Source organism: Piliocolobus tephrosceles, chromosome 19 (assembly GCF_002776525.5).
Source record: "Piliocolobus tephrosceles isolate RC106 chromosome 19, ASM277652v3, whole genome shotgun sequence".
Taxonomy (NCBI): domain Eukaryota; kingdom Metazoa; phylum Chordata; class Mammalia; order Primates; family Cercopithecidae; genus Piliocolobus; species Piliocolobus tephrosceles.
In genome coordinates, this window is record NC_045452.1 from 2,029,283 (window position 1) to 2,056,136 (window position 26,854).

General features: G+C 48.0%; 1 protein-coding gene across 3 annotated transcripts in view; it reads right to left on the reverse strand.

Moving 5' to 3' along the window:
* The window catches only part of MICAL3 (microtubule associated monooxygenase, calponin and LIM domain containing 3), a 1,031,057-nt gene that overhangs the window by 992,888 nt on the left and 11,315 nt on the right, over positions 1–26,854 (reverse strand). Inside the window, exons 3-17 of one of the 3 annotated variants that reach the window (XM_031934616.1) lie at positions 25,433–25,640; positions 23,429–23,545; positions 22,675–22,776; positions 21,638–21,793; positions 19,983–20,083; positions 16,948–17,205; positions 16,469–16,584; positions 15,509–15,635; positions 13,983–14,079; positions 11,630–11,777; positions 8,851–9,047; positions 7,126–7,238; positions 6,973–7,035; positions 5,660–5,833; positions 4,029–4,112 (exon numbers count right to left, since the gene is read on the reverse strand). In XM_031934616.1, coding sequence (XP_031790476.1) covers positions 4,029–4,112; positions 5,660–5,833; positions 6,973–7,035; positions 7,126–7,238; positions 8,851–9,047; positions 11,630–11,777; positions 13,983–14,079; positions 15,509–15,635; positions 16,469–16,584; positions 16,948–17,205; positions 19,983–20,083; positions 21,638–21,793; positions 22,675–22,776; positions 23,429–23,545; positions 25,433–25,640 — 2,061 coding nt within the window. Of the gene's footprint in view, positions 1–4,028; positions 4,113–5,659; positions 5,834–6,972; positions 7,036–7,125; positions 7,239–8,850; positions 9,048–11,629; positions 11,778–13,982; positions 14,080–15,508; positions 15,636–16,468; positions 16,585–16,947; positions 17,206–19,780; positions 20,084–21,637; positions 21,794–22,674; positions 22,777–23,428; positions 23,546–25,432; positions 25,641–26,854 lie in introns of those variants that run through there. The other 2 variants (XM_026447143.1, XM_031934617.1) reach the window with 2 other exon arrangements.

Below are 26,854 nucleotides of genomic sequence, written 5' to 3' on the forward strand. Positions count from 1 at the left end.
CATTTTAGAAAGGAAAGGTGGGGAGGTGGAAATTGGCTAGAATAAATGACTAAGACAGCAGTCCAGAGGAAACTCCAGAGTGGGGAGTGGTCCCTGAATAGGAGCATCGGGCCAAAGAATAATTTACTAAAGGGAGAAGTGAATGTGTTTCTGGTGAATGGATGGGAAGGTATATGTGAGCGGGTAGAGACCTGTAGGTAGGGACATGGCCTTGCTCATCTGAGGAGCCAGGAGCTGCACTCACAGGACCAGGGAAGGCTGCTTGCATTACTCTTTGGCTGGCTGAGGGTTCGCCTTACAGCCGTGTGCCAGTGGAAAAACAGTCCCAAGGCCTCCTGACGTGGCTGCTCCTATCCAGCACCCGTGAGCATAATGTCTCTGCGGGCAGGGGGAGGCCGGAGCGTGGCCCCGGTCCCACAAGCCAGATTCCAGTTTGGCTACGGGGCCGCTCCTGAATGTTCTGCCTGGTGTGCGAGTGCAGCGGGGAGGAGTGTTTGTTGGAAGATGCTGAAGGGGCAAGAGGCAGAGCTCCCAGAATCAGAAGGAACGAAACTCACGTGGAGAAGCCCTGTGGCAGCGCCCGAAGGCCTTACCCCACCTCACTGTGCAGCGAGACAAAAGGGCTGCCTTCAGTGGGGTTTCAGAAAAACAGGCTGCTCTTAGGGCTTCCGGGCCTCGGACGTGTGACAAACACCAATTACAGCTGAACTTCTAGTTCATGGTGGGACAGTCGTGTTTCCATGATGTGGGTAGGACTGACCAGGGTCAGGTGTGAATGTAGGATGCACCATCTTGAGGGCCATAAAAGTTGCTTCCACCATAAATGGTTTCTACGCATAGCCTTTCTTCTTGACAGTTACTGCTGATAAGAGGGAAACTGACTTGGTCTCTACACTAGCCACCTACACAGACAGGCAGGGAGACAGAGACAGGACCACGGAGCATGCAGAGAGGATCACCTGCTGGCTGCCATGTGCCCGACAGGGAGGTGGAGTAGGGGGAGGAGACAGGGTGATCACTTTTTTGGGGCAGGTCCGAGAACACTCCTTTTCCCGTTGCTTTTACACCAACAGACACAAACAGAGAGAACGTTATTCAAATAGTGGCCACCTGGAGGCTGGTTCTGGGAAGACTGAAGGGCGTTTGTCAGAAGCACCCCAGGGAGGCCTTTCCTTGCCCCTTCATCCTCAGAGGGCAGCCCAGTGGTCTCCCGTGGGCCCCCAGGTGGGACTTGCACCCTCTGCTAGGCACAGCCACAGAGGTGATCTGCGGGACTGGGGAGAACCAGCAGCGCAGCACCTTCCAGGTGCCAGGGAACAACAGTTTTCTCAGGGAAGCCGGGGACATAAGAAATAGGCTTGTTGATGAGTAGAGAGAAAGGGCAAACAGGCCAACCACCAAGAGGGGACACAGAGACCCCCTCTCAAGGGCTTGGTCATGTGCATCCAATACAGCGAAGCAGCAGCCTCTTCAGGGCACAGCTGTGACAGTGGCTGGCACTGCTGCCCTCCCCTCAGTCCCTGCACTCACGGAGGCTCAAAGGGCTTCAGGAAACTAACAAGGAAATGCAAGAAAGGCAGGAGCATTACATCAAAATTAAAGGTGTCTCACTAACATTCAAATGCCATATACACGTCCCTGGCTTTTCCCTCATTCTGCCCCCCCACCGTATTCCCTTCGAGAGTCTGTCTACGATTTACAAAGCCCCAAAGTCCCTGGTATTTGAGAAACAACCACACATTCCCAGGCCTCTCGGGTATCTTCCAGGGAAACTCACATCTCCCTGTGCCCAGGGCAGCATGCAGGGAGCGGGGGAACAGGGAAGCCACGAGGCCTGGGGAAATAGCCCCGTACTCGCTCAGAGCTCCCATGACAATCTACTTCCAAACTAGGGCTGGTTAACGCACACAGCTTGCCTTCAGGATGTGTTTCTGAGATCAAAAGGCAAAAGGATGGGGAAGGGAAGAGCCACAGTGCTTACAAAGGAAGGAAATGAAGGGAAGCCACTGGCAGGCTGAGCTGCTATTATTTTCCCTCTTCCATACGATGACCTAGGCTGAAGGTGGCCCTTCTGTCAACTCAGCTATTACTGCCCTGCCAGGCAATGCCCTCCTGCCTCTGAACCACCTCCAGAGAAGCATTATGAGTCACAATGGGGTGCTGGCAGTCAGCCCCGCTTCCTGAAGGGAGATATGGAGGGCCAGCCATGGGAGGCATCAGACGCAGGGCCCGGGTATCACTGGGGTTTCTCTGTCCCAGGTTTCTGCAAGTATCTGACACTGCAACTCCAACTCTTTCAGGAGATAAATTTAGAATGCCCAAATTCATGATTCAGAGCTGGGAAAGTTCTATGTGAATACTATACATTTCACATGGACATAAGAACTGTGAGTTTTGGTTCACAGTGCTACTTCCCTGCCACCTGGTAAATTCGCAGATCCCTACTAGATATCCCCTAAGGTACCAAAGAACCTAACGGGGTTCTCACCGCTAACGATTTCTCACCAATCAAGTCTCATTTATACATCTGCCCAGCTACTGTCTCCAACTGTAATCTCTGGTGCCCATCCCATAGAACCTGCGTTTGACTTTCATGGTTCTGTTCCACTGCCCATACAGCCTGCCAGTCTCCTATTCTGCCATGACCATACTGACTCAGGTGACAAGTTGCGCTGGCAGGGACTACCAACATTCTCCAGGGAGCATGCTTCCAGCGGCCCTCAGCACCATTCCAGCCACAGCCACCCGTTCCCCCACTTGCCTGCGTTACTCCTGATCTCCCTCTCCCTCTGCTCCTCCCACCTCAGGCACCTGTTATGAATACTGTAAGAGGTTTTGGAATCCAATTTAGAGTTCACTTTCCCCTTCAACAGATTCTCAACTAAACATCATCTTTCAAATCATATCTTCCACCTAGACATCAAGGCAAAGGTTAAGAAAATAAAATGCAAGTAAATTTCCAATTAGATTTTTCAGAAGACCTCTCTCATGCACAGAGAAAGGGTGAATTTGTCTTCTGTTGTGAGTTTGGACGTTGCTCCCAAAATTCCATCTCAGCCTTTTGGGCCCTGTCTTCAATGTGCTATGTTACAAAAGAATGGTTAGAAAGGAACGTTTTTGCCGAAATGTAAGTAACTTAAATAAAACCCAACTCACCACCCCTCAGCATCTCCTGACAATAAAGTCACTTTATAGCACAGGAGGCTGGGGAGACCGACTACGGAAGGCGCTGATGGCATCCAGGGCCAGCTCATGGCCCTCTCAGCATCTCAGCAGACCTAAATGGTATCAGACTACAAGGCAGCCAACCCTGGCTCCACTCGAGAGCAGGGACTTGCTCATCTGTGACATGGAGGAACCACAGTCAGGGCTCTCAATTGCTCTGCTGGGTTTTCTCTTAGAAAGTGCACGCCATCACCTGCCCTATTCTGTACCACTTAGGATACGCAGTTTTCCGGGAGATCCTGCCAAGGTTTTAGTGAAAATTTCCAAAAGCATTAATTTAAATGTAGAGAGAACACCAATAAAACATCCAGGAATACTTTCACCCAGGATTTAAAACAAACACAAACTCATAGTTCCAGACTATTTTCCTGGATAACATTTTCCCATTTAAAAGGCTCCACGCCCCAACTCTCAGGCTTGACATACTCAGAATTCTCTCTCCCAGGGTCACGAGGAGACATGCTGGAAAAAAGTCAGCTTGAGACAAATGGATGGACAACAGCAAACCCAAGAGCTCAGGTACCCCTAGGTGAGCCGCCTACCACACCGCTTCAGCGAGTTTCAAACCAAATCAACAGTCTCCCTGTTAACGCTTTCTCAAATCCCCAGGAGTTACATAAATCATGCAGTCAATCAGTCCTGCCTGCTCAATGTTTTCCCAAAGCTACTACTCGAATGAGCAGAGACTTCCGGCCCTCATGAGCTAAGATTCCAGAGTACAGGCCTGAACCCTGGCTGGCTCAAGAGGCGGGTGGGAAGGCCTGGAGAGATAGCACCCATCCTGGCCCTGGCAGTTCCTTTACCTGTTTCCACTGCGGGGTGGGGGCAGGGCGAACCTGCCCAGGCAGGCAGCAGGACGGCTGGCTGGCCCCACGCTCTTGTGTCAGCTGGGACACACAGGCCAAGTGTGGGTGGGGACAGGACATGGAGACAAAACAAAATAAAAGTACATTAAGGTGGGAGAAGAACAGAAAGAACTCAGAGGGGACAGTCCCACACCTGTGAACTGTGGGGAAGAGGGAGGATTCATTCTTAGAAAGTTACACTTCTAAAGCAAAGCAAACAGCCTCCCCCAAACCAAAAGCAAATGCAAAAGGACAGAAAAAGGAAAACAGAAGCTGTAATACGCATCATCTCTTTTCCAAGCTAAATGTTCTCTGAGTCGAAACCACTAATTCTGATTTGGAAAACTAATATTCCCATCCAAAATGAGGAAAGCGACCTTCTCTTAGAGGCAACCTTCCTCTAATGGGCAGCTTTCCAGCCTTCCCAAGGCAGGGGAACCTGGGGCTGCCAGAGCCTCCAGACAACCTCAACTGTTCATCAATGAATATCGTCACCTTTTCTGTGAGCCACAGCATGAAAAGGCTGGTGTGCAAAGACTAGATGTGGCAGGTAGTTAATTATGGCCAGACTCCAAGCAAAGCTGCTTCCACCCATCTGGTCCACAGGAAGAATGGCTGATGGGCATGGAGAAGACAAAGAGAGTGAAGGGAAATTCAGAGAAGGGGCCGCTGCCCTCCGGCTGCTCTCTCCAGTTATCATGGAGATTTATGAGACACTTTCAGTGTGAATCTCCAAAATCCCAGCCCCACTTCTTGTAAGAAGTCAGAGTGACTTTTAGACAAGCAAGGGGAGTGACACACCCTAACAAAGACACCCCAAGCCACAAGCTGCTGCCATGCACTCTCATGCATGGTGTGTGGGAGTGCCACTTAGCACTCAATGCTCATATTCCTAGGAAAATATCCCGGGAAACAGCTGCAACACACAAAAGAAGCTTTATCATAGAACGTTTATCTCTGTATCTTATCATGAAAGATGAGAAACAACTCGAACATCCAACACTAGAGCAACAGCTAAGAGAAGCCTGATGCCCACACATTCTAGAAGGTGCTTGTAAAGAGTCAGGGACAACATGGGAATGCCTAAGGTGAAATGAAAAAAGGAGAATCGAAAAGTATATGTTAAGAATGACCTTACCTACAAAAACAAGAATACACTGAAAAAAAAAAAAAAGACCAGAAAGAAGGGCAGGAAAAAATTAATTAAGAGAATCACAGGTGGCTTCATTACCTTTACTGTACTTCTCAGCATGTTCCTCAGTAAGTGTGTACTTCTCTAAATTTAAATATATCTGCAAACGTGCAGAGATGTACAGGTATATGAATACAGATTGTTCTAGACCCCTCTGCTGATTCTTGTCAGGGGACAACCCAGGTCGGAATGCTGAGGACAGAGTGACCCTCAGAGCCTGAAGCAAGCAGATAAAGGGCTCTTCTCTGCTGCAGTCAGGCAAGCGAAAGCCAGACGCCCGTCTTGAGCCCGTGAACTCCAGGGTCTGTGACACAGCCCATCTCAATGGACAGAAAAGATCCCCCCTTCTTGTGTGGCCTGACCACATCGGTGTGGGTGAGGCACGGGTTGGGTTTACCTGTCTCCGTGTGCCGACGGACTGTGCGGGTGCATTCTCTTCAAATTTGGCCAGCAGCTGGGTCGCCATGTACTTCACTTTGTTCTGGTTCCCAACGGCAGCGTCCATCCTCCTGTCTGTCAGAGTGCTCACCAGGGTCGGTCTTTCTCCTCTATGGCCCCGGGGAGCTTCCTCCTGGTCAATACCAACCCCAAAGAACCCGACACTGTGACAGGAGGCTCCCCCCACGTCCCTCCCTCACAGAAGTGCGCTCAGGACCTGGCACGGGGGCTAGTGGTCTGGCTCAGCTCTCAAAGCTCCCGTGTCCACAAGGGGACAGCCAGTCTCAAGCTAGGGCCATATAAAGAGTACTGGGACCTGGCTGGGCGCGGTGGCTCAGGCCTGTAATCCCAGCACTTTGGGAGGCCGAGGCGGGTGGATCACTTGAAGTCAGGAGTTTGAGACCAGCCTGGTTAGCATGGTAAAACCCCATCTCTACTAAAAATACAAAAATTAGCAGGACATGGTGGTGCACACCTGTAATCCCAGCTACTTGGGAGGCTGAGGCATGAGAATCGCTTGAACACTGGAGGTGGAGGCTGCAGTGAGCCGAGATTGCACCACTGCACTCCAGCCTGGGTAACAGAGCCAAACTCTGTCTCTAAATAAATAAATAAATAAATAACAAAAATTAGCTGGGTGTGGTGGCACATATCTGTAATCCCAGCTACTTGGGAGTCTGAGGCAGGAGCACTGCTTGAACCCAAACCCAGGAAGTGGAGGTTGCAGTGAGCCCAGATCACGCCATTACACTCCAGCCTGGGCAACAAGCAAGACTCTGTCTCAAAAAAAAAAAAAAAAAAGAAAAAAGAAAAAAAGAAAAGAGGCCGGGCGCGGTGGCTCAAGCCTGTAATCCCAGCACTTTGGGAGGCCTAGACGGGCGGATCACGAGGTCAGGAGATGGAGACCATCTTGGCTAACACAGTGAAACCCCGTCTCTACTAAAAAATACAAAAAACTAGCCGGGCGAGGTGGCGGGCACCTGTAGTCCCAGCTCCTCTGGAGGCTGAGGCAGGAGAATGGCATAAACCTGGGAGGCGGAGCTTGCAGTGAACTGAGATCCGGCCACTGCACTCCAGCCTGGGCGACAGAGCGAGACTCCGCCTCAAAAAAAAAAAAAAAAAAAAGAATAAAAGAAAAGAAAAAGCCCAGCAGAAATTCTCATAAAGGATGAATAGGAAAAGACCTGGCAATACCATTGTGGAAATGAAGGATTTTAACCAAAAAGGGCTATTCCACATGACCATTCTAGCAATTCCCCAAGTGAATCTCACCTCCTCTGATTGACTGGTCTTTCTCCTCTTCCCAGCACCATCCAAGTCCTTTTCCTTTTTATCCTGTACCAAGGGAGAAGGGAAACCGCATTATTCTAGCCACACATACCTTGCCATTAGCTTTGCAGCTGGTCGAGCGACTCCTGCACATACCTTGGGAGAACGCTTTCGAGAGATGGTCTGGCCAAGTTTGCTTAGGAAGGAGATAGGGGATCTGGTGCTGGCTATCAGGACTGCTTTCTCCTCAGCATTTAGGTCCAAGGTGTCTGGGAACAGAAACCAGAGATGTTCAAGCACAGCCCTTGAGGGCACTGCAAAATCCCGACCAAAACTACTCTCCCTTATGGATGGTTCGCAGAGCCTCAGAAAGGTCTAAAGGTTCACCAGCTATGACAACACGTGGCCTCAGCAGGAAACTCCACGGAGGAAATGCATACTTGGGTATGGACACTGAGCCTTCTTTGTTTCATCCACATCAGCAAAAATGACTCTTCTTCCCAATCTGCTTCAGTTACCAAAACCTGCACTTTTGCTTTTCAGAATTTAGAAGCTGGCTGTGATTGTTAGTTAACAGCAGAGTACTAAAGGCTCGTTTTTGTGATAAAAATTTCAGGACAGACAGACAGGGAGGGAGAGAGAAAAGCAGAGAGGCGATAAACTCAGGGTTCCTGGTTTTAGTGTATGCAGATGCCACGCTCTGAGCTGCACACAGACAGGGGTGGCACTGAATGGGTACATCAGTGTTAGAGCTGTGGCTTTCTGTTGTAAGAATGGCACGGCTAACCAGGAAAAGCCACAGATCCCTACAAGAATACATGGGCTGGAAAGTACTGGAAGGTGGTAACACAGGTGTTTTGGATTTCAATGTTTCATTAACAACAACAGTAATTTTTAAAATAGTCACTAATTCATAGTAAATCACTAACATTTATTAAGTATTTCCATTGGCCGAACATCCTTCTTGGCACATCACAATGTAATTATACATATTATCCCCATTTTACACCCATTATCCCATTTTACAAGACAGGTTGACAGAAAGTGAGACACAGGAAAATTTAGTAACTTGCCTAAGGCCAAGAGTGGAAGCCTGGGATACTGTAAATCCAGGTCAGACCCCACAGCCAACACTCTAGCCTCATGCTACACTTACTCTAAGTGACAATTAATGACAACAGGGATATTTTTTGTAGCACTATGAGAGTCTGAGGCAGCAAGCTGAGGGCCAAGCAAAGACTTTTGGGAAGTGCTAAGAGGTAGGAGTAGAAAGAAGCCAGAGAAGGCACAGTGACAGGAGAAAGAAGGGGGACAAGTGTGGTTCAGGATCACAGACGTGGAGGAGACGAGAGAATTCCAAGAAAAGGGACATCGTTCTCTGGCACCCAACAATGCAGAAAAGCAAGTGCGTGAGAGACGGGAACTGAGAAAAGAGTTAGGAGGTGGGAATCCTCCTCACTGGGGAACAGCTGCGGTAGCGCAGTATGAAGAGAAGCCGGATTATAACCTGTTACGAAGTCTGGGCTGTGCAGAAGCAGAGGCCACAAGCACAAACCATTTCTTCAAAAAGGCTGGCTCTGAGAGCACAAGCACTAGAAGGTGGTGGAGTCACGGAAAAAGACTTAGTACAGGAACGATTTCTGCATTTTTATAAATGCAGCAAGAAAGATTTGGGAAAGAATGAGGGGTTGAGAACATACTACTAGAGAAGGGAAATGTAATGAAGCAAAGCTCCAGAGATTTCCCTGACAGCTAACTGGTAAAAACACAGAGTAACTTCGTGTTTGGCGGCACTGCTGCGGGACAGTCGAGAGGAAGGAAGGAACAGCCAGGCCACAGCACAGCAGCGGGGGCCGTGCAGCAGCTCCTCCCAGGCCTTACCACTAGAGGGGAGGGAGTCCTTAAACATCTCGTAGAACTGAGTCAGGTACATCACCATGGACAGCTTATCGGGCTCCCCCACGGAGGCCATTTCTTTGCCTGTCATGATGGGAGAAATGCCCAACTCCTTCTCAGCAATGTCAAAGGCCAGTTGGTTATTCTTCTCCACATTTTGCTCATCCAAAGAATCAAAATCTCTGAGAAACAGGACAAGGAAAACGTATCAAGATAGGCTGACTGTCCTTAAACAGAAACACGGTATCCTGGAGTCATCGTCCTTTCTCTGTTTTCAGCTAAAATCCAGGGTGCTGTGCATCATGGACATCTGCGAACAAACCTGTTTTATATCACCTCTTGTTCTTTTTCTTTTTACTAAGGAAAAGCAAAGTAACCTCAGGAAGTGATGAAAGGTTAACCCACCAAAGGAAAAATAAAGGGAAAAAGTTGAAAAACTACTCTCATTTTTCTGGTAACACAAATTTACTACTAAAATGTGAGCTTGAGAATAGGAACTGGCTGGGCACAGTGGTTCACACCTGTGATCCCAACACTTTGGAAGGGTGAGGCAGCAGAATTGCTTGAGCCCAGGAGCTTAATTTAAATTAAAAATTTAATTCAAATTAAAAATTAGCTAGGCATGGCGGCATGTGCCTATAGTCCTAGCTAAGTGGGAGGCTGAGGCAGGAGAATCACTTGAGCCTGCAAGTTCAAGGTTGCAATGAGCTATGACTGTGCCACTGCCCTCTATCCCGAGAAATAGGGCGGGACCCTGTCTCTAAAAATAAAAATAAAAAATAATAGGAACTATCTTATCTTTAACATATTTTGATCCTTGCGTATGGCCCATCCATATTAAACTAATGTGAAAACATGATACATCTCTTATTTGGATCAGATTACCCCTACAGGCCTGGGACTGTCACCCACCATGGCCCTCAGACCCCACGAGCTGTTAAGGTACTAAATCAGCTCTGATACATCTTAGCCTTCTCCTGGAGGGGAAATTCCAAAATCCTCCTCAAAAAATTTTTCCATTGCTAAGTTTTCTATTTAGATTAATGGCCATTTCCTACTGGGTTTAAGCCTCTTGCTTTTCAGAAGACTGATTGCATTCTTCTTTACATGACTTCAGGCTAACCCAGCAGCCCTTATTCTGTGTTAACCTAGGACCCCACAGCATTTTCCACTTTCTCAAACTCCCCCTCACTGTAAGTTCAGCCTCCGAAACTATGACCCCACTGCTGCTGAACAGTGCCGCGCTGTCTCTCTGCTGCTTTGCCTTCCTAGAAGACGGTCCCCTAATCTTCTCCCGGTGCCCCTCCACCCCCACCTGCTAGGCTCCCTCAACCACTTCTGCCTGTTCCATTCGGAACAGAGCTGACTCACCTGCCCATCCTCTGCCACTGATTACAATCTTTCCCAAGCTGCTCTTCCTTGCCCCACCCCCTTTCTTTGGCGGGAGTGAATCAGCCCTATTCTTACTTACTTGTTATCAACTTCTGGGTGAGCTAAGTGACAGGAGCAGCAGAGGTCACTTACCTCCATCCAAGCACACCAGAAATCCCCAGTGGTAATCCACACTGCACAAGGCTATTTTTACCAGCTCCTGCCTCGTCAGTTTATAACCATCATATAAATAGCAACTGTATCTTGCAGGATTCTTTAAGCAATCATTAAACAAAACAAACAGAAACTGGCCTCTTAAGTGGACCTCATGATGGAAAGGACAGGAAACCAAAATAACACAACATGCTCTGCTTCTGAATCCTTCTGTCTGGCTTCCGTGGTAACAAATGCCAATGGGGGAACCTAAGTGTGCTGGCCCCCACAGCTGACCTGGGGTCACCCTAGTGCTGATTCTGTAGACAGGTGAGTGGAGAATGGCCAAAGGAGATGGCACTGGGATAGGTGGGTAGGACAACAGAGTATGTCTGTAAAAAATGCAGTCTTTAACACAGAGAAAATACCAATGAACCATCATGAATTGGTTAAGTGTTCATGATGTTTTGCTTTGTTAGTGTTCATGATGTTTTGCCTTGAGCTGGCCAAATGTTCTAGCCAGGTTTCCCTTGTGACCCACAGAATTTGAGAAATAGCTAGGTCGGGCGCGGTGGCTCACGCCTGTAATCCCAGCACTTTGGGAGGCCGAGGGGGGTGGATCACGAGGTCAGGAGATCGAGACCATCCTGGCTAACACGGAGAAACCCCGTCTCTACTAAAAATACAAAAAATTAGCCAGGCGTGGTGGCGGGTGCCTGTAGTCCCAGTTACTCCAGAGGCTGAGGCAGGAGAATGGCATGAACCCGGGAGGTGGAGCTTGAAGTGAGCCGAGATGGCGCCACTGCACTCCAGCTTGGAGGACAAAGCGAGACTCCGTCTCAAAAAAAAAAAAAAAAAAAGATTTTGAGAGATAGCTGGCCGAAACTAAGAGTTCAATCGGGGTCAATAAACAGAGTTTTCCTCTGTGTGAAGCTAACAGGCCCAGGTGGGTGTCCAAACCAGTTTTTGACTTATCAGTGTTGTGATTTTTCAAACTCAGCTATAGGAGTGCAAAAGGCTTATTGGAAAAAAATAAACATAAAAATCATTCCTGGGTTGAGCTACATAATACATGACATACAGAGTTTCAAATGTAGTGAAATCAAAATCACTGCCTTCTAGAGAAAGTATCATACTATGAACCTCATTCTAGGAAAAAGGACAAAATGTTACTTGATAACAGAGTGGTCTGACATCCTTGGGGAATATTAAAAAAACACAAAGTTTGATCACAACTTACATCAGGTCCGGGCGGTATCTATGGATAATTGCACAAAGGGCCAAGCCACTTTTCCAAGACATGGTGAGATCTGTCACGTTTACCCCTGCATAGCCATCTGTCTGCCTCTGGCACCAACCCAGCAGTTTGCTTGAACGAGCTACAGACTCTAAAACAACAAAACACATTATTCTTGGAGGTGTGGTCACCTGGTAACGCTGACAGAGAATCCTCTTTGCAGGACACATGTCCACTTTGAAAAATTACTGAGGGTAGGGACAAAACAGTCAACACTAGTTTCCATTCAAAGAAAACAGTTAGGAATAAGGTTATGCAAATGGCATCATGACAGTGAATTCTAAGAAAAGAAACTACTAGTTTATCCAGACTCTAAGGTCAATGTCCACCCCGCAGCACCCTGAAGGACCACAGCCTGACAGCCGCAGCCCGCTGTCCCTGCGGCACTGAGGTGGAGGAGCGCCACCTACTGTGTGGCCAGCCTGGCTTGCAGCAGCTCTGAGTTCCCAGGTAGTCGCCGGCATCTGGCTGAGGAAGCCTTCCCCCTCCAAAGTAGCACTGGGAAAAGGAGAGGAGAAAAGGCTCCATCCTATAGGGTGGCACATTCAACCCAAAGCACCAGGCCCTGCCCCTGCACTTCCAAGGCACTGTGTAACTCGCCAAGAGAAGAAGCCCTGCAGGGCTCTGCTGACAACACCGGGGCCCCAACACAGATCAGACAGTCCCCGAAAGGAGCCTAGCACCTCGTACTATGAATTCTCAACCCTGAAAAACTGAATAGGCAAACACATGTGCTGGGATGCTTTTTGCAGTTCATTGAAATGTCTTCTAAAACCTGAACAGCCTCTTTAAAAATCCTACTATTAATCACATCAGAAGAGCTCTGATACGGGCCATTCAAGAGAATCTATGAACTATTTATATCCAAGAAAGTCTGTTCCCTCACCGAGGGCAACTGAAGTTTGTACTAAGTCATTTAGTAATTTGTGAACACAAGATAAAAACCAAGCATCATGAAAATCCTGTTTCATTTAGGTTTTTCACCGTGAAAATGTATTCTGCAATAACACATAAAACCACTTTCTGGTGCCATCTCTTGGCTCAGAAATGAGCTTTTACTCAGATCTGTCTCCTATGTGTATATCCAACCATCCAATATGTAATAGGCAACTTCAATATTCCAGGCTCTAAAATAAAAACAGTGAATAAAGATACACTCTCTGCTTTCAAAGAGAAGACGCTCCAGTGGAGAAAAATGCAAATGTTTCCGACTGCCTGCTGGTCCTCACATCCACCCTGGCATCCCAATGGCACATCAAATTCACAATGTCCAAATGACTCAACCCTCTCAGCCCTCCCTCTGCCTTGCCTACACTGATGTAGCACCATCTACAAACACTCACCTCTTGCCCCACAAGGCGATCAGCTGGCCCTGCCCATTGATTTCACCTCCTTACCATTCTCTCTCACATAACCAACAATGGGAATGACCATCCACCGGAGGCCTGGCACTCATGATCACAATGTGAGGTAGACACTGCTGCCCCCACGTCACAGACAGGGAAACCGAAGTTCAGAGCTATTCAATCACCTCTTCGAGGCCGCACAATTCACCAACGGCAAAGCTTGGCCTGGGACTCAGTTGCATCTGGCCCAAAGTCTGAGGTCTCCTCCACTACCTCCTCCCTTCTTCATCCTCAGCATCAGGGCCAGATCTAGGCCTTCACCACCTTCAGCCTGACCATGGCTATGTCTTTCGACCTGGTCTCCCTGCCTCTGGCACTTCCCTCCTCCATCCCCTCTCACGTGTGGCTGACCAGGTGTGCTCATGTCATTCTCTTTCAAAAAAGTCTTCAGGGCCTTCGATACGTACAAAATCTGCAGTGGTCCTCACCTGTCACTGAATCCTGGCAATGTTGCAGGACCCAGCCAAAGACTTCTTCCACAAAGTCTTCCCCCAAAACCTTAGCTCTCACACTCTCTCCTCTCCCCTCTGCCCAGCATCTGTATCTGGTTTCTCTCTGTGCTCTCATAACACCTCAGGCCAAGGTAATTCTGTGTGATGGAGACCTGTCTTGTGCATTGCAGGATGTTTAGCAACATCCTTGGCTCCTGACCACTCCCTGGCTCCTGCCCACTCGAGGCCAGGAGTACCCACTCCCAATCATGACAATCAAAAATGTTCCCACACAACTACCAAGTATCCCCTGGAGGGCAAAATCACCCCTGGTTGAGAGCCACTGTCTCAGACAGTACTTCAGCCACGGCCTCGGACTGCACCTTATGGCTCGGTGAATGAGTACAGACTTCTCTGAAGGGGCTGCCTGCATTTTAAAAAGCCACCGCCAGAACTCACCATTGCGAGTCAATTTGGGGGTGGTTCGGGAATTCACCAGGCTCTCCATTTCCAGGTGAATATCTTTTGTTTCGCCAGTATCATATAAATGGCGCACCTGGCAGAAATTTACAAAGTCAAACAGAAGGAAAATCAAATATCAAGTAACAAATTCCTACGTAAGAGAAGAATGGCTGAAAGGAAAGTCTGGGATAGCAGGCTGGGCAAAGTCCAGACAGAAGCTAGGATGATGACCTTTAAATCCTTTATGAAATAAGGTGGGGTTGAAGAAAAACAAATACATTTTAACTACGGGACTTTGGGCTACAAATCAGCTACACACAGGGCGGGGTACGGTGGCTCACGTCTATAATCCCTACACTTGGGGAGGCCGAGGACAGCAGACTGCTTAAGGCCAGGAGTTTGAGACCAGTCTGGGAAACACAGGGAGGCCTCGTCTCTACAAAAAACTTAAAAATTAGCTGTAGTCCCAGCTACCTGGGAGGCTGAAGTAGGAGCATCACTTGAGACCAGGAAGTCAAAGCTTCAGTGAGCCGAGATAGTGCCACCACACCCAGAGAGCCTGGGCAACAAAGCAAGACCCTGTCTAAAAAAAAAAAAAAAAAAAAAGAAAAGAAAAGAAAATGAGTTACTCGGCCATGGAGGTCCCTCAAAGAGTCTTGGTTGAACTAATGACGGACGCTGCCTCTTAACAGAAGGCTCCCTCTAAGAGTCTCGGTTGGACTAATGATACTGCCTCTAACAGGAGGCCTAAAGGTGGAAACTTCAAGTAGAAGGTGAACAGAAAATTACACCAGGGGCTGGGCGCAGTGGGCAGATCACGAGGTCAGGAGTTCAAGACCAGCCTGACCAACACAGGGAAACCCCGTCTCTACTAAAAATGCAAAAATTAGCCAGGTGTGGTGGTGGGTGCCTGTAATCTCAGCTACTTGGGAGGCTGAGGCAGAAGAATTGCTTGAACCCAGGAAGCGGAGGCTGCAGTGAGCCAAGATTGCGCCACCTCACTCCAACCTGGGTGACAGAGCAAGAGTCCATCTCAAAAAAAAAAAAAAAAAAAATTACACTAGAACAAATTCTTTCAAGTGAACAAACTCTTTTGTCCTAACAATAATCCTTTGAGTAGTCAGGGATTATTATTCCCATTTTTCAGGTAAAGAAATTGAGGCTCAGAGAATGTAAGTCACAGGTGACTGGCAGCAACAACACAGGTGGAAGTTATCTCTCCTCACTATGGGGCGAATGCTCTTCCCTACAATAAGAATTTGAATTAGGAAACGTGGCATAAAGGCCTGGATTCTTATCACATTTGATTTTCTCTAAGTCATTTAACAACTCTATGCCTTAGCTCTCAATCTGTTAATGCAAAATAGTATCTACTTCTACCAATTCAGAGCGACATCTATCTGGATTACTAAAAAAGCATCCTTGTATGTGTGGTATTAATAGGTGCACGCATCTCAATAGATCAGCATTCTCATCAGTCCTGCAGATGGGCCCAGATGTAAATGCTGACAGGAAGGTCTCACCTGGCTTGGCCGGAGGAAGTTGACGTTGATATTGGGATACCGAGTGACTGGGTCGATACTGTACTGGCTGAAGTTCTTACTCACATTCTCAGGGGTGGTCTGAGGCAGCAACCTATAAATACTTTCCCTGCAATAACACAGCAATATATTCTGAGTTGGGACCAGCATCACGAACATCTCCCTCTCGTTTCATGGTAATTCTGACAGCCCAGCAAGTCACCTGACATGCCCGACAAATCCTCATCCTTGACTAGTCTTCTTGGGCCCTACGTCAGCCCCCGCTCCCCACACCCACTCGCAGTGATCCCGTGGGAACCGACCGGGTAAGAGCCGAGGAGAGAGAGCAGGCACAACACCGTCAGTGCCCACAGACGCTGCCTCCAACTCAAAAGGCCACACATTTACTCTTTTATTTTTTCAAGCATGCCAATAGTTACTTCAATTTTAAAGATAATCAACATAAAAAAAGAATTATCACCATATTTAGTCAGAATACCTTACATAAGAGACAAAATAAAGTGGTATCAACTTCCAATTTCATCCGGGAAATCTTGTCTCACAATTATTCTGGTCAAGGCATTAGTTCCTTATCAGAAAGCAAATCACAGGATTTTTATTGCATTTGCAAAAATCTGCTTCAACATAACCCATTTAGGGGTTTGAGAAACATTTATAAGCAGTTTGGCATTTTTCCTCTGAATTCAAAGCTACTTTTAATTTCTTCTCTGTCAGTAAGAAATTTATCTTGGAAAGGAGTAAGAGAAGACTTAGTCCGGGAGACTCATCTTTAGGTTTCTATGATTTTATGAAACCCTATCTCGCCTTTCCTCTTTTCCACATGAAAACATCTTTAATTAAGAAAGCAGAAAGAGAAGGAAGAACTTGCACTCCGCCTGAAGAGTAAACCACTCCTTCTTCCCAGTTTTCTCATGAAAGGAACCCCGGATTACTTCCCATTACCTCTCTGCCAGCACTTCCAAAGGGCTTGTTCCTAGAGACCAACTTCGGACCATCCAGGCAGAGTCCATAGCAGCAAGAAAGCCCCGGGCTATTCCTGTTCCCATTGGCCAGAAAGGCTGTAAATAAGACATACAACAAAGAATTAAAAAATAAAACACCTTTCAAAACAGGAAAAATAAACTAGGGAACAAAGAGTTTGCTGTTGACAGTAGCGTTTGGCAACAGTTTCAGTAACAAACTGCTCTGCTTCCCCGATCGGTAGGGAGCAAGTCAAAAAAGGTGCAGAATTTCCATTCATACTTAATAAGCCTGGGCTCCCAGTGGCCTGTAGCGCTCCCCTACTTCCTCGTGTGACTCCTGCAGGGGGTTTACATGTGTTGTACAACACTGCAGACGCTCATTCCAAGACCTAGGATGCCCAGATTCACTCCTAATTATTCCTGCCCCCACCACAGAGCGCTGCCATGCTTAGCACTCACCTCTAGGAGGCTGTCCCCGACCAGAGCCACTAGTAACTGGTGTCCGTTTTGCTCCCGCACCAAGGCGGCGTTCTCAGAGGCATACATACAAGTGAAGTCAAACATGGCCACGTCGGGCTGCCCATAGTGATTGATGGCAAAATCCAGAGACGGCAGCTGCTGTTGGGTGGAGAAGTCTGCCGCCTCCCTGGCATAGCTGAGCAGAGCCTCCTGGTCCACATTTTCCCGGGAAAGCAGGAGCTCTGTGTCGGCATAGTCCTGTCTCCAGAGAAAGAGGAGGGTAGGGATGGAGAAGCTCTGGCACGGGGCCAGAACCATCCTATATGACCCAGGGCCACAGCTTCTCCTTCCCCCTAAAGTGACTCCACATTCCAAAACCAAAACTTTCAAGCCTGTAATCCCAGCACTTTGGGAGGCCGAGACGGGTGGATCACGAGGTCAGGAGATTGAGACCATCCTGGCTAACCTGGTGAAATCCCGTCTCTACTAAAAAAATACAAAAAAATTAGCCGGGCTTGGTGGCAGGCGCCTGCAGTCCCAGCTACTCGCGAGGCTGAGGCAGGAGAATGGCGTGAACCTGGGAGGCGGAGCTTGCAGTGAGCCGAGATCGCGCCACCGCACTCCAGCCTGGGCGACAGAGCGAGACTCCTTCTCAACAAAACAAAACAAAACAAAACAAAACAAAACGAAAAAACAAAACCAAAACTTTTATGCCATTCAAAGGGGCAAGGGGAAAGTCAGTCAGGCACAATGGCCCACACCTGTAATCCCAGCACTTTGGAAGGCTGGGGCGGGCAGATCACTTGAGGACATGAGTTCGAGACCTGCCTGGTCAACATGGTGAAACCCCGTCTCTATTAAAAATATAAAAATCAGCCAGGCATGGTGACGTGCGCCGGTAACCTCAGCTACTCGGGAAGCTGAGGCAGGAGAATTGCTTGAGCCTGGGAGGCAGAGGTTGCAGTGAACCAAGATAGCACCACTGCACTCCAGCCTGGGTGACACAGTAAGACTCCATCTCAAAAAAAAAAAGGGAGGGGGGTGGATTATTCCTAAGAGAACATAGACCTTGCTGCCTAAACACACAGTCATGGCTTTTCCATTTGCTTGGAATAATTACTATTCCTTTGATCTTATCCAATCTGCCTCAGGGTTGTTCTGAGTATCACATATGTGACAGTACTTTGTGAACTGAAAGGGCATTTCATTATCTTCTGGGTAGTAAATGGCTTTTGTCAAATGGGACCACATGAAACAGTCAGCCCTGCGTAACTCATGACACCCAAAGGAAGAAACCAAAAAAGCTTGAGTGCCAAAAAGACATGGAGGTGGGAGCAATGGTAGTTCAGGAGGCTGGGAAGGAATACGTTGAAAATGAAACAGAGGGTTTCAAAATAGTAAAATGAGACTCTGAAGGACTCCATAGAAACCCACAAACAAAGAAGAACAAAGGACTGAAAAACTCCTTTTCTGTTTTGGAGGTTCCTGGCACACTGAGCCAAGTCTTTATTCTCTGAAAGTGGGGCCTACGGTTTCTAAGTGGCCCTGATGGTCCTTTCAGCCACCACTACAAGATGTTAAAGCCAAAACACAAACACTCAGGTTGGTCCTAGAAAGACTGTTTGTTCAACACTGAGTAGCCACATGGGTTTAGCGTTTAACAGCATACACCGAAGGTATGGCCCCTGCCCTCTAAAAAAAAAAAAAGAAACACAAAGGCAAAGTAAACCAGGTCTTGGCCTTCTAGACTGCTTCCTATCGAATGCTGACCAATAACCACAGTTCTGCCTAGGTGGTAGATTTAAGTCTTCACCTTGTCTCAAGGTGTACGAACTGCTTCACTGGCTATTTCTTACTAACAGCAATATAACCCTGATGTAGTCCCAGATAACCAGCAAGACAATTTTAGAAAGCATCTAACCGGATATATCTTGCTTATGATTTTGGGAGAGTGGGCTGTATAAACAGCTTTGTCCTGGCTCTCCCTGAAGGCACACAGGATGGCAGTGCTGAGAAACAGCTCAAGGTTCCTGGGTAGAAAGAGGGAGCTCTCTGTCACTGGCACGTGCTCATCAGCTCACCCCCCTCTCTGCTGTCAGATAAGGTAGTACCGCAGCTCAGACTAAAGGGACTGCATTCACACCACCCTGCAAAGACAAAGGACTCCCTGAAGTTCAGCTGTGAGACTCTTGTGGGAACTGCACAGGCCTGAATCAGCACAACTGGTGTCTCTGCTTCCATTCTTCGCATCACATGAGCTCGCTGATTCTCACGTTGAGACCAATGAGACCAGGCAAGACTTAAAAAACTCCCCTTCAGGGACCATCCACGTGGTGGTCTTCTGACTTCATATTTCAGGCCATCATCTCAGGGCATGCCATGCAGTCACCTAGAAACAGCCTGAGCTGGACCTGGCCAGGATGGACGCTCAGACCTGTTCTGTGGTCGTAAAGAGGCCTAAGTGTAGCCTGATCCTGTCAGTGCTGCCTGGACCTCTGAAAGCCGTCTCTGCAGTGACAAGTGAACCCTCATCAGGCTCCCATAAACACCAACTACTGCTTCTTGGTCAAACTCCCTTCCCTCTATCACTCTCCATCCCGGAAGACAATTCTTCAACCAAGCAATCATCAGTCAGCTATGGAATTCACAACAACCAGAAACCCCGTCACCTAACATTAAACTGAATGTTTATGCATGAAATGCCGCCTGAAACTCGCTCTGCAAGAATCCCGTGGTGAAGGAGGAGTGCGCTGGAGTATTACTGACAGAACACTGGTCATGTGTCGACAACTGTGAAAGCTGGATGGTGGGTATGTGAGGGTTCATTACACTATTCTCCCCCCATTTTTATTTACATTTGCAATCTGCCATAGTAAGAGTTGTTCACGCTAAACTGGAAAACATCAGGGGTTACCAGAAGATGCGTTCAGTACTCATTTTCATTCCCTTGCAGGAAAACCCATCAGACAATTCTTTCTCTTGGTGATATTAACCACTTCAATAAGAAAGAGTTTTGAAGGAAATCCGTGGCTCACATGTAGTATCACTCCTTTGTCCAGCAAACTCTGCTTTTTGGCTGTCATAACGAAATAGTGTGTGTCATCTTTGTAGTAAACGATGTTCTCCAAGTCAATACCTAGGGCCAGAAGACAAACGTGTACATGTAAGAGTTTGCTGGCCGGGCGCGGTGGCTCAAGCCTGTAATCCCAGCACTTTGGGAGGCCGAGACGGGCGGATCATGAGGTCAGGAGATGAGACCATCCTGGCGAACACGGTGAAACCCCGTCTCTACTAAAAAATACAAAAAAAAAAAAAAACTAGCCGGGCGTGGTGGCGAGCACCTGTAGTCCCAGCTACTCCGGAGGCTGAGGCAGGAGAATGGTGTGAACCCGGGAGGCGGAGCTTGCAGTGAGCTGAGATCCGGCCACTGCACTCCAGCCTGGCGACAGAGCAAGACTCCGCCTAAAAAAAAAAAAGGGCCTGAGGCTCCAGGCAGGGAAAGGTGTCTAAGCCCAGATTCTCACATCCTGCCTCATCAGTTCATGGAAATACAGGGAGCTTTGTTTCTCCGTATTCACTCAACACCCCAAACGATCCTAAAAACAATGACTGCTAGGAAACAGAACTGGAGGGACGGGAATAAAAACAAAACAAGCAAAAAAAAAAAAAAAAAAAAAAAAAAAGAGGCTAACCTCTAAAGAGGGCTTGGATTAGTTATTGGGTTAAGCCTCTTGGGACAGTCATCAAGGAAGCTGGAGGAATCTCCTAGATTCTTAAGAACAGGATAGACAACTTGATGCCTGGAAGCAGAGAGTGAACTACTGACTTTTTAATTCAATTAATCTAAAAAATAGATGTAATGGAAAGAAATCAAGTTCTAGAAAACAAAAGAATGAAGGCACATTTAACAAAATATCCACGTTGATCTATTCAAAACCTATCATACAACAATCTCACTGCTATCTGACACATGGTTTGTCTTCAAGCCTGAGCTGGAACTCAGGAAGAAGACTACATACTTAAAAGGCCTAAAGTCAGCTTCCCAACCAAACCAGGGAGCCACCGGCCAGCAGCTACACCAAGCAGCATGACTCAGCATCACAGCACAGGGAAGGCATTGGGAAGAACCAGTGGAGGCAGAACAAATGCTTTAAAACAAATAAACAAACAAACAAACAAAAAAACTCAGGCTGGGTGGGGTGGCTCATGCTTATAATCCCAGCACTTTGGGAGGCTGAGGCAGGTGGAGCCCAGGAGTTTGGGAGCAGCCTGGGCAACATGGCAAAACTCCGCCTCTACAAATAACATGAAAAATTAGACTCTTGCCTTTAGTCCCAGCTACTCAGGAGGCTGAGATGGGAGGATCACTTGAGCCCAGGAGTTCGAGGCTGCAGTGAGCCGAGATCACGCCACGGAACTCCAGCCTGGGCAACAGAGCGAGACCCCATCTCAAACCAAAAACAAAACCCAGAGCAGCCCAGTGACTGTAAGGAGGTTAAGAATACATGAGGAGGAGACAAGTTCTGCAGGAAGCATTGTGCTAGGAACAAGGCACAGGAGCGAAAAGAGCGGGAGGGGCAGACAGCGCAGGAGACACACCGACGGCCACTCATCCCACCAACCCCCCAAGAAAAAGTCACCAGGGACTATTTAAGTTTCTATCCTAGGCTCCGGAGACATCAACACCAACCTGTGGCTTCCCTCAGTTCCTGGAAAAATTTTTGGTTGAATATAAAAGCCACACCACTGATCTCTTCCACTTTAGCTTCTGCTGTTGTATTTCGGTTGATAAAATTTGCGGTGATGGCGATGGCCAGTTTGCCACGGAATTCTTTCCGACGAAACCCTGGAGGGAGGTGATAAATCGTTGGCTAGAGAAGGAAGATCACTTCAAATGAAAGTGGGGGTGCTGATAAAGACATCAGGGAAAGCTGGGGATGAGAACTGATGGGAAAGTTAGGGCAGCTCTTCTGTAGATGAAAACAAGGTATTTACCTACCCAGGAATATGAAAATTCAGGAAAGAAGTCAAAGTCTCCGTTAACAAACAATTTGAAATCTGACTGGCCAGAATATTACTTAGTACCAGGAATTCAGGAATTCCTCTTTAAAAAAGGGATGCGTCGGGGGAGCACCTGCTTATTGATATGTAGATTAAGTCCTACAGGTGCCAACCACTCAAGGTATGGCTGGTCTCCTAGTGCCCCAGCAAGAGTGCCCTGTAAGCAGCAGCCTGGGCGAGGTGAGGTGGTTCACGCCTGTAATCCCAACACTTTGGGAGGCCAAGGCGGGCAGAGTGCTTGAGCCAAGGAGTTCGAGACCAGCCTAGGCAACATGGCGAAAACCCAATCTCTACAAAAAACATAAAAATTAGCTGGATATGGTGGCATGCACCTGTAGTCCCACCTACTCAGGAGGCTGAGATGGGAGGATCGCTTGAGACCAGGCAGATCGAGGCTGCAGTGAACGTGCTCATACTACTGCACTCCAGCCTGGGCAAAAGAACGAGACCCTGTCTCAAAAATGAAATAATTAAATAAAATAAAAGCAGCAGCCTGAGTGCCAGCTGGCTAGAGGAAGGCACGACCTGCCATTCCATCAGGGCAGGAAGCACACATTCAGGCTCTCAAAAGAGAGGACCCTGGTCACACACAGTCTCACCCCAGGGGCAGGACAGCATCCGCTTTCCCCTCTGCTGTGAGTCAGGCAGAGGGGCACAGACCAATACCTTCCAAGGTGTTCCTCCGACCATCCCCACCGATGATCACTTCAAATTCATACTCTGACACAGGATGAGTCTTGGGGTGCACCAGTGCCCGCCAGCCTATCCCTGTGGACCAAAACCAAATAAATGGGGGTCACCACCCAGACCACATTCACAGCCAGGACCATCTCTAGATACCCAGTCATGTGAACTGCACAAAACCCTGGGCCAAAAACACTATGTGTAGAAGCAGTGGAGACAGAGGCTGGGCGTGGTGGCTCACGCCTCTAATCCCAGCACTTTGGGAGGCAGAGGCTGGCAGACTACTTGAGACCAGGAGTTCAAGACCACCCTGGCCAGCATGGTGAAACCCTGTCTCTACTAAATATACAAAAATTAGCCAGCCGTGGTGGCATGTGCCTGTAATCCCAGCTACTCTGGAGACCTAGGCAGGAGAACTGCTCAGAGGTCACAGTGAGCCAAGACTGAGCTACTGCACTCCAGGCTGGGCGACAGAGTGAGACTCTCGTCTAAAAAAGAAAAAGCAGTGGGGACAAACTACAGAAGGAAAGAAGCCTTGCAGATGGCCCACGAGGCCCTTGCCACCACATGTGCGCCTGTGACATCGAAGGCTGCATCCAGGCCACGTCCCCACAGGCACAGGCTTTGGCTACCTCTGGAAGCAGCCCTCAGGGGCCTTTGGTTTGCTCCCTCAATCTCATCTTCCTCACCCGTCAACATCCTCTCACGCCTTCTTCACTCCTCCAGTATAACTTACGTTCATTCTCTTGGTCCTCAGGAGGCTGTATAAGTCCTTGGAATTCCACATTGACATGGATTTCAATGCCTAGGATCAAGGCTACTTTCAAAAGTATTAGTTGGAGCTGACGGATACCTGGGAGAAAACAGAGATGGTGTTGGTGGGAACACATGGAGAAGGGGGTACCCATCCGTGTCGCGGCTCAGGCTCCCACCCCACCACCCACCCTCCCTTCATTAAGATTCCCAAAGCCTGCTGTAGCAGGAGACATTCCGAAGCCACGCTCCGTAACTTCTTCCTTTCTTTAAGGCAAATATAACCCAGTGGAAAAGATGTTCTAGAGCAACACAGAGGACACTCCTACCTCTTGGGTTCAGTGTTCTAAACAATCAAAACCTTGGAGACAACACGGGATTGTGGCCTACAGGAGATCCCTTTCCATCTTCCCAATTCGGGGCTGCCATATTGGTGGCATCTCTGATCCTGCTAAGTCAGGAGGCAGAGGTGCACCCACAGGGTACAGCCCACAGTCAGATGCAGAGCTGCTGCCTGACCTCCCCGCCCACGGGCGTCTCTTTCAGCCCATTCTCTGGTTGATCATCACACATTCTTACAAGGCAAGAAGGGAAATCATAATCCAACCAGATCCTCCTCCCATTCCCCCTGCCACTCCTGGTCTACAGCTATGGAAACTGAGGCCAGAATGACTGACAATCTTGCTTATTATCTTAGTGAGACTGATTGATTTATTCGACATCCATGAGCACCTGTAGGCACCAGACATGGCAGGGCCTTAAGGTGGAGAGATAAAGATCCAGGCTCTGGTAGAAGACCCTCTCATCCCTAAGATGAATCTTGCCACAAATAAGGCAGACAAATCCACTGAGTTAATGACCCTTGGTCCTCTCTTAAGACCAAACTTAACTGGGTCTAATGTGCCAGGAGCAATGCAAACCCTCCTCACATCATCTTGGTTGTTCTCTCCAGTTTACCACAGCCACCACCCTTCTGAGTCCCACTCCCAAAGACTTGTGAAACTCTGCACTAGCACAGTATTTTTGCAGAGAACTGTGGGTTCCAAGATGCTTTATAAACTACAGCCAACAGATGGGCACAGCGCTTCCTCTGCCAGTGGAATGTGGTGACTGCCAGCCAGCGTCTGATAAATTGGCACAGCTGCTGCAAACAGCAAAAGGTTCCATGACTGAATGTGTTTACAGGACACATCTGGAGAAGCTCAGAACAAAGGCTCCTTGATAAAGCTTTCCTGAAAGCATTAATGGTAATCAATAAAAAGCCTTCAGTTTCATAACGCACACTGTCTGTTCTGAATTGCTTTTCTGGGCACTTACAGTCAAACACCGCTGATTGCATTAACTTGTATTCATACCCTGTCGGATCTCAGAAAAGCACAGCCCCGGGCTGAGCTTGGAGGTGAGAAAAATACAGCAAGGGCTTGCAGACCACACAAGAACCACCTAACCAGAGGGATGCCATTATCCCCTTGCCATTAGTGGCCCGGCCAGGGCTCTGCTCCTTCTGCAAGTGTGGCTTCCCCCAGGACTCTGTCCCCACAGCACTTAGTTCTTACATTAGTAGAGCATGTATCAGGTCACAGCACAGACAGCTGCATGCCTGTGTACTTCTGCCACTGCAAGAAGGACCACCAGAGGGTCTGGGCCGAAACTGGTCATCGTTTCCCCAGTGCCTGGCCCCAGTGCCCATCCCGCAAACTGCAAGAGCTCAGTAAGAGTCCAAGACCTAACTTAGAAATCCTCAGGTCAAACCCCACAATTTCACAGGTTACCGATACGCTCACATTTAAGAGTCCTAAATCACAGAACCACTGCACAGCAGGTGTTTTTACTTCAAGATGAGTGCACTTACTACAAGAAAGACAGCAATGAGATTAGAAGAAATTGGGCAGCATATGAATTCCTCAGCTAATCCACCTATCTCTTTCTAATGAACACGTGTGCGAGGGGTAGGGTGGAACCTTACAGGAAAGCTAGTTTTACTTACTGATATGGTCGATGGCTCCGGCACAGAACTTGCCATAGAACTTCTTGGCACCCAGACCTCGTAGATCATGTATGGTGAATGGCCAGAGATGCAAGACGTTGTTGCGGGAGAAGGCATCTCGTTTCTCAATAACCACCACCTTGGCCCCCAGTAAGGATAAGTCGATGGCTGTACGGAGACCACAGGGGCCAGCCCCAATGATGAGACACTGAAAAACACAGCTGCTTTTAGGGCAGGCAACACTTCCAACAAACAATTCTAAAGAAGTCTCATGATCGTATGATCATCACTCCCTAAAGCCCTGAAATAGGGCTATTCTCCCCACTGCCAAGAAACCTTCACACCTATGTGGGTCACAGCAGAACACCTGCCACGGCTGAAGAGAAGAGCTAGTGATCACCATGCATGGAGAAGACAGAACCATCAGTGCTAGACACAAGCCCGGCACCTGTTCACCTTGGCCAGCCTGGAAGGCCCTTGATCTGCAGCATATTTAAGTGGCCATCATCTCAACAAACGATATGAAAATCAAATGCAATCTTACATCAACAGGAGAGGACCATTTGGAAGTTTTCTAGGTCAGGCAGATTTCTGTCCAAAGAGATACAGAGTCCTACGTACACAATCTCAAGCCTGCTGGAATGAGTCTACCACACACGATTCCCAGGAAGCAATTTTCAAGACAAAGTTTTATGTGCTGAAAAGAGTTCCAAAATCCCCATTTCTAGATTGAAAGTCCAGGAATACGATCTTGAAAATCCACACTCCAGAGAAGTACTCAGCAGGAGACTGGACACATATCTGAAGTAGTTTGCTCTGTGTGTGCGGAAGGAAAACGTGCAATGCTTTTGGCTTTGTTTTTGTTTTGCTCTTAGTAGAGTCCAGTACTCACTCATGAATGTCACACCTTCACAGTTCTTGAATTTTGCTGATGAATATCTACCCCAATGCAAATCCACTGGGGGTGGGGCTCTAGGTATCCCCTATTGCACAAATTAAAGCTTGTGAAACATAGCCATGAAGTCATCTGCAAGTTTGTGTCCCTGCTAGCTTGTTCCAAACTTCTCACGTCAGGTGTTCTTCTAAGGAGGGAAGTAGGAAATGTATCTCTCCATAGCCGCTTCCTTGCAGCTATCCCAACAAAGGCAAGTGCACAACTCAGGTCTTTGCCTGGGCCTACCTGCTTCGTGGAAACCCTATTTCTCCAGGTGGTGAAGAAAGCAACAGAAATGCTTTGGTTCACAAAGTCGTTGCTTATGAATCAAAACAGACCTTTGGAACATGGATGGGAAGAGGTCGGAAGCTCGTGGCAAATCCCAAGTTGGCAAATAGCATACCTTACCAGTTACTGAGTATGGAACGATGACTTTAGAAAGAGGACATGCCAAGAACCCCAAAGCTGTGTTCAGACAGGATACCAGC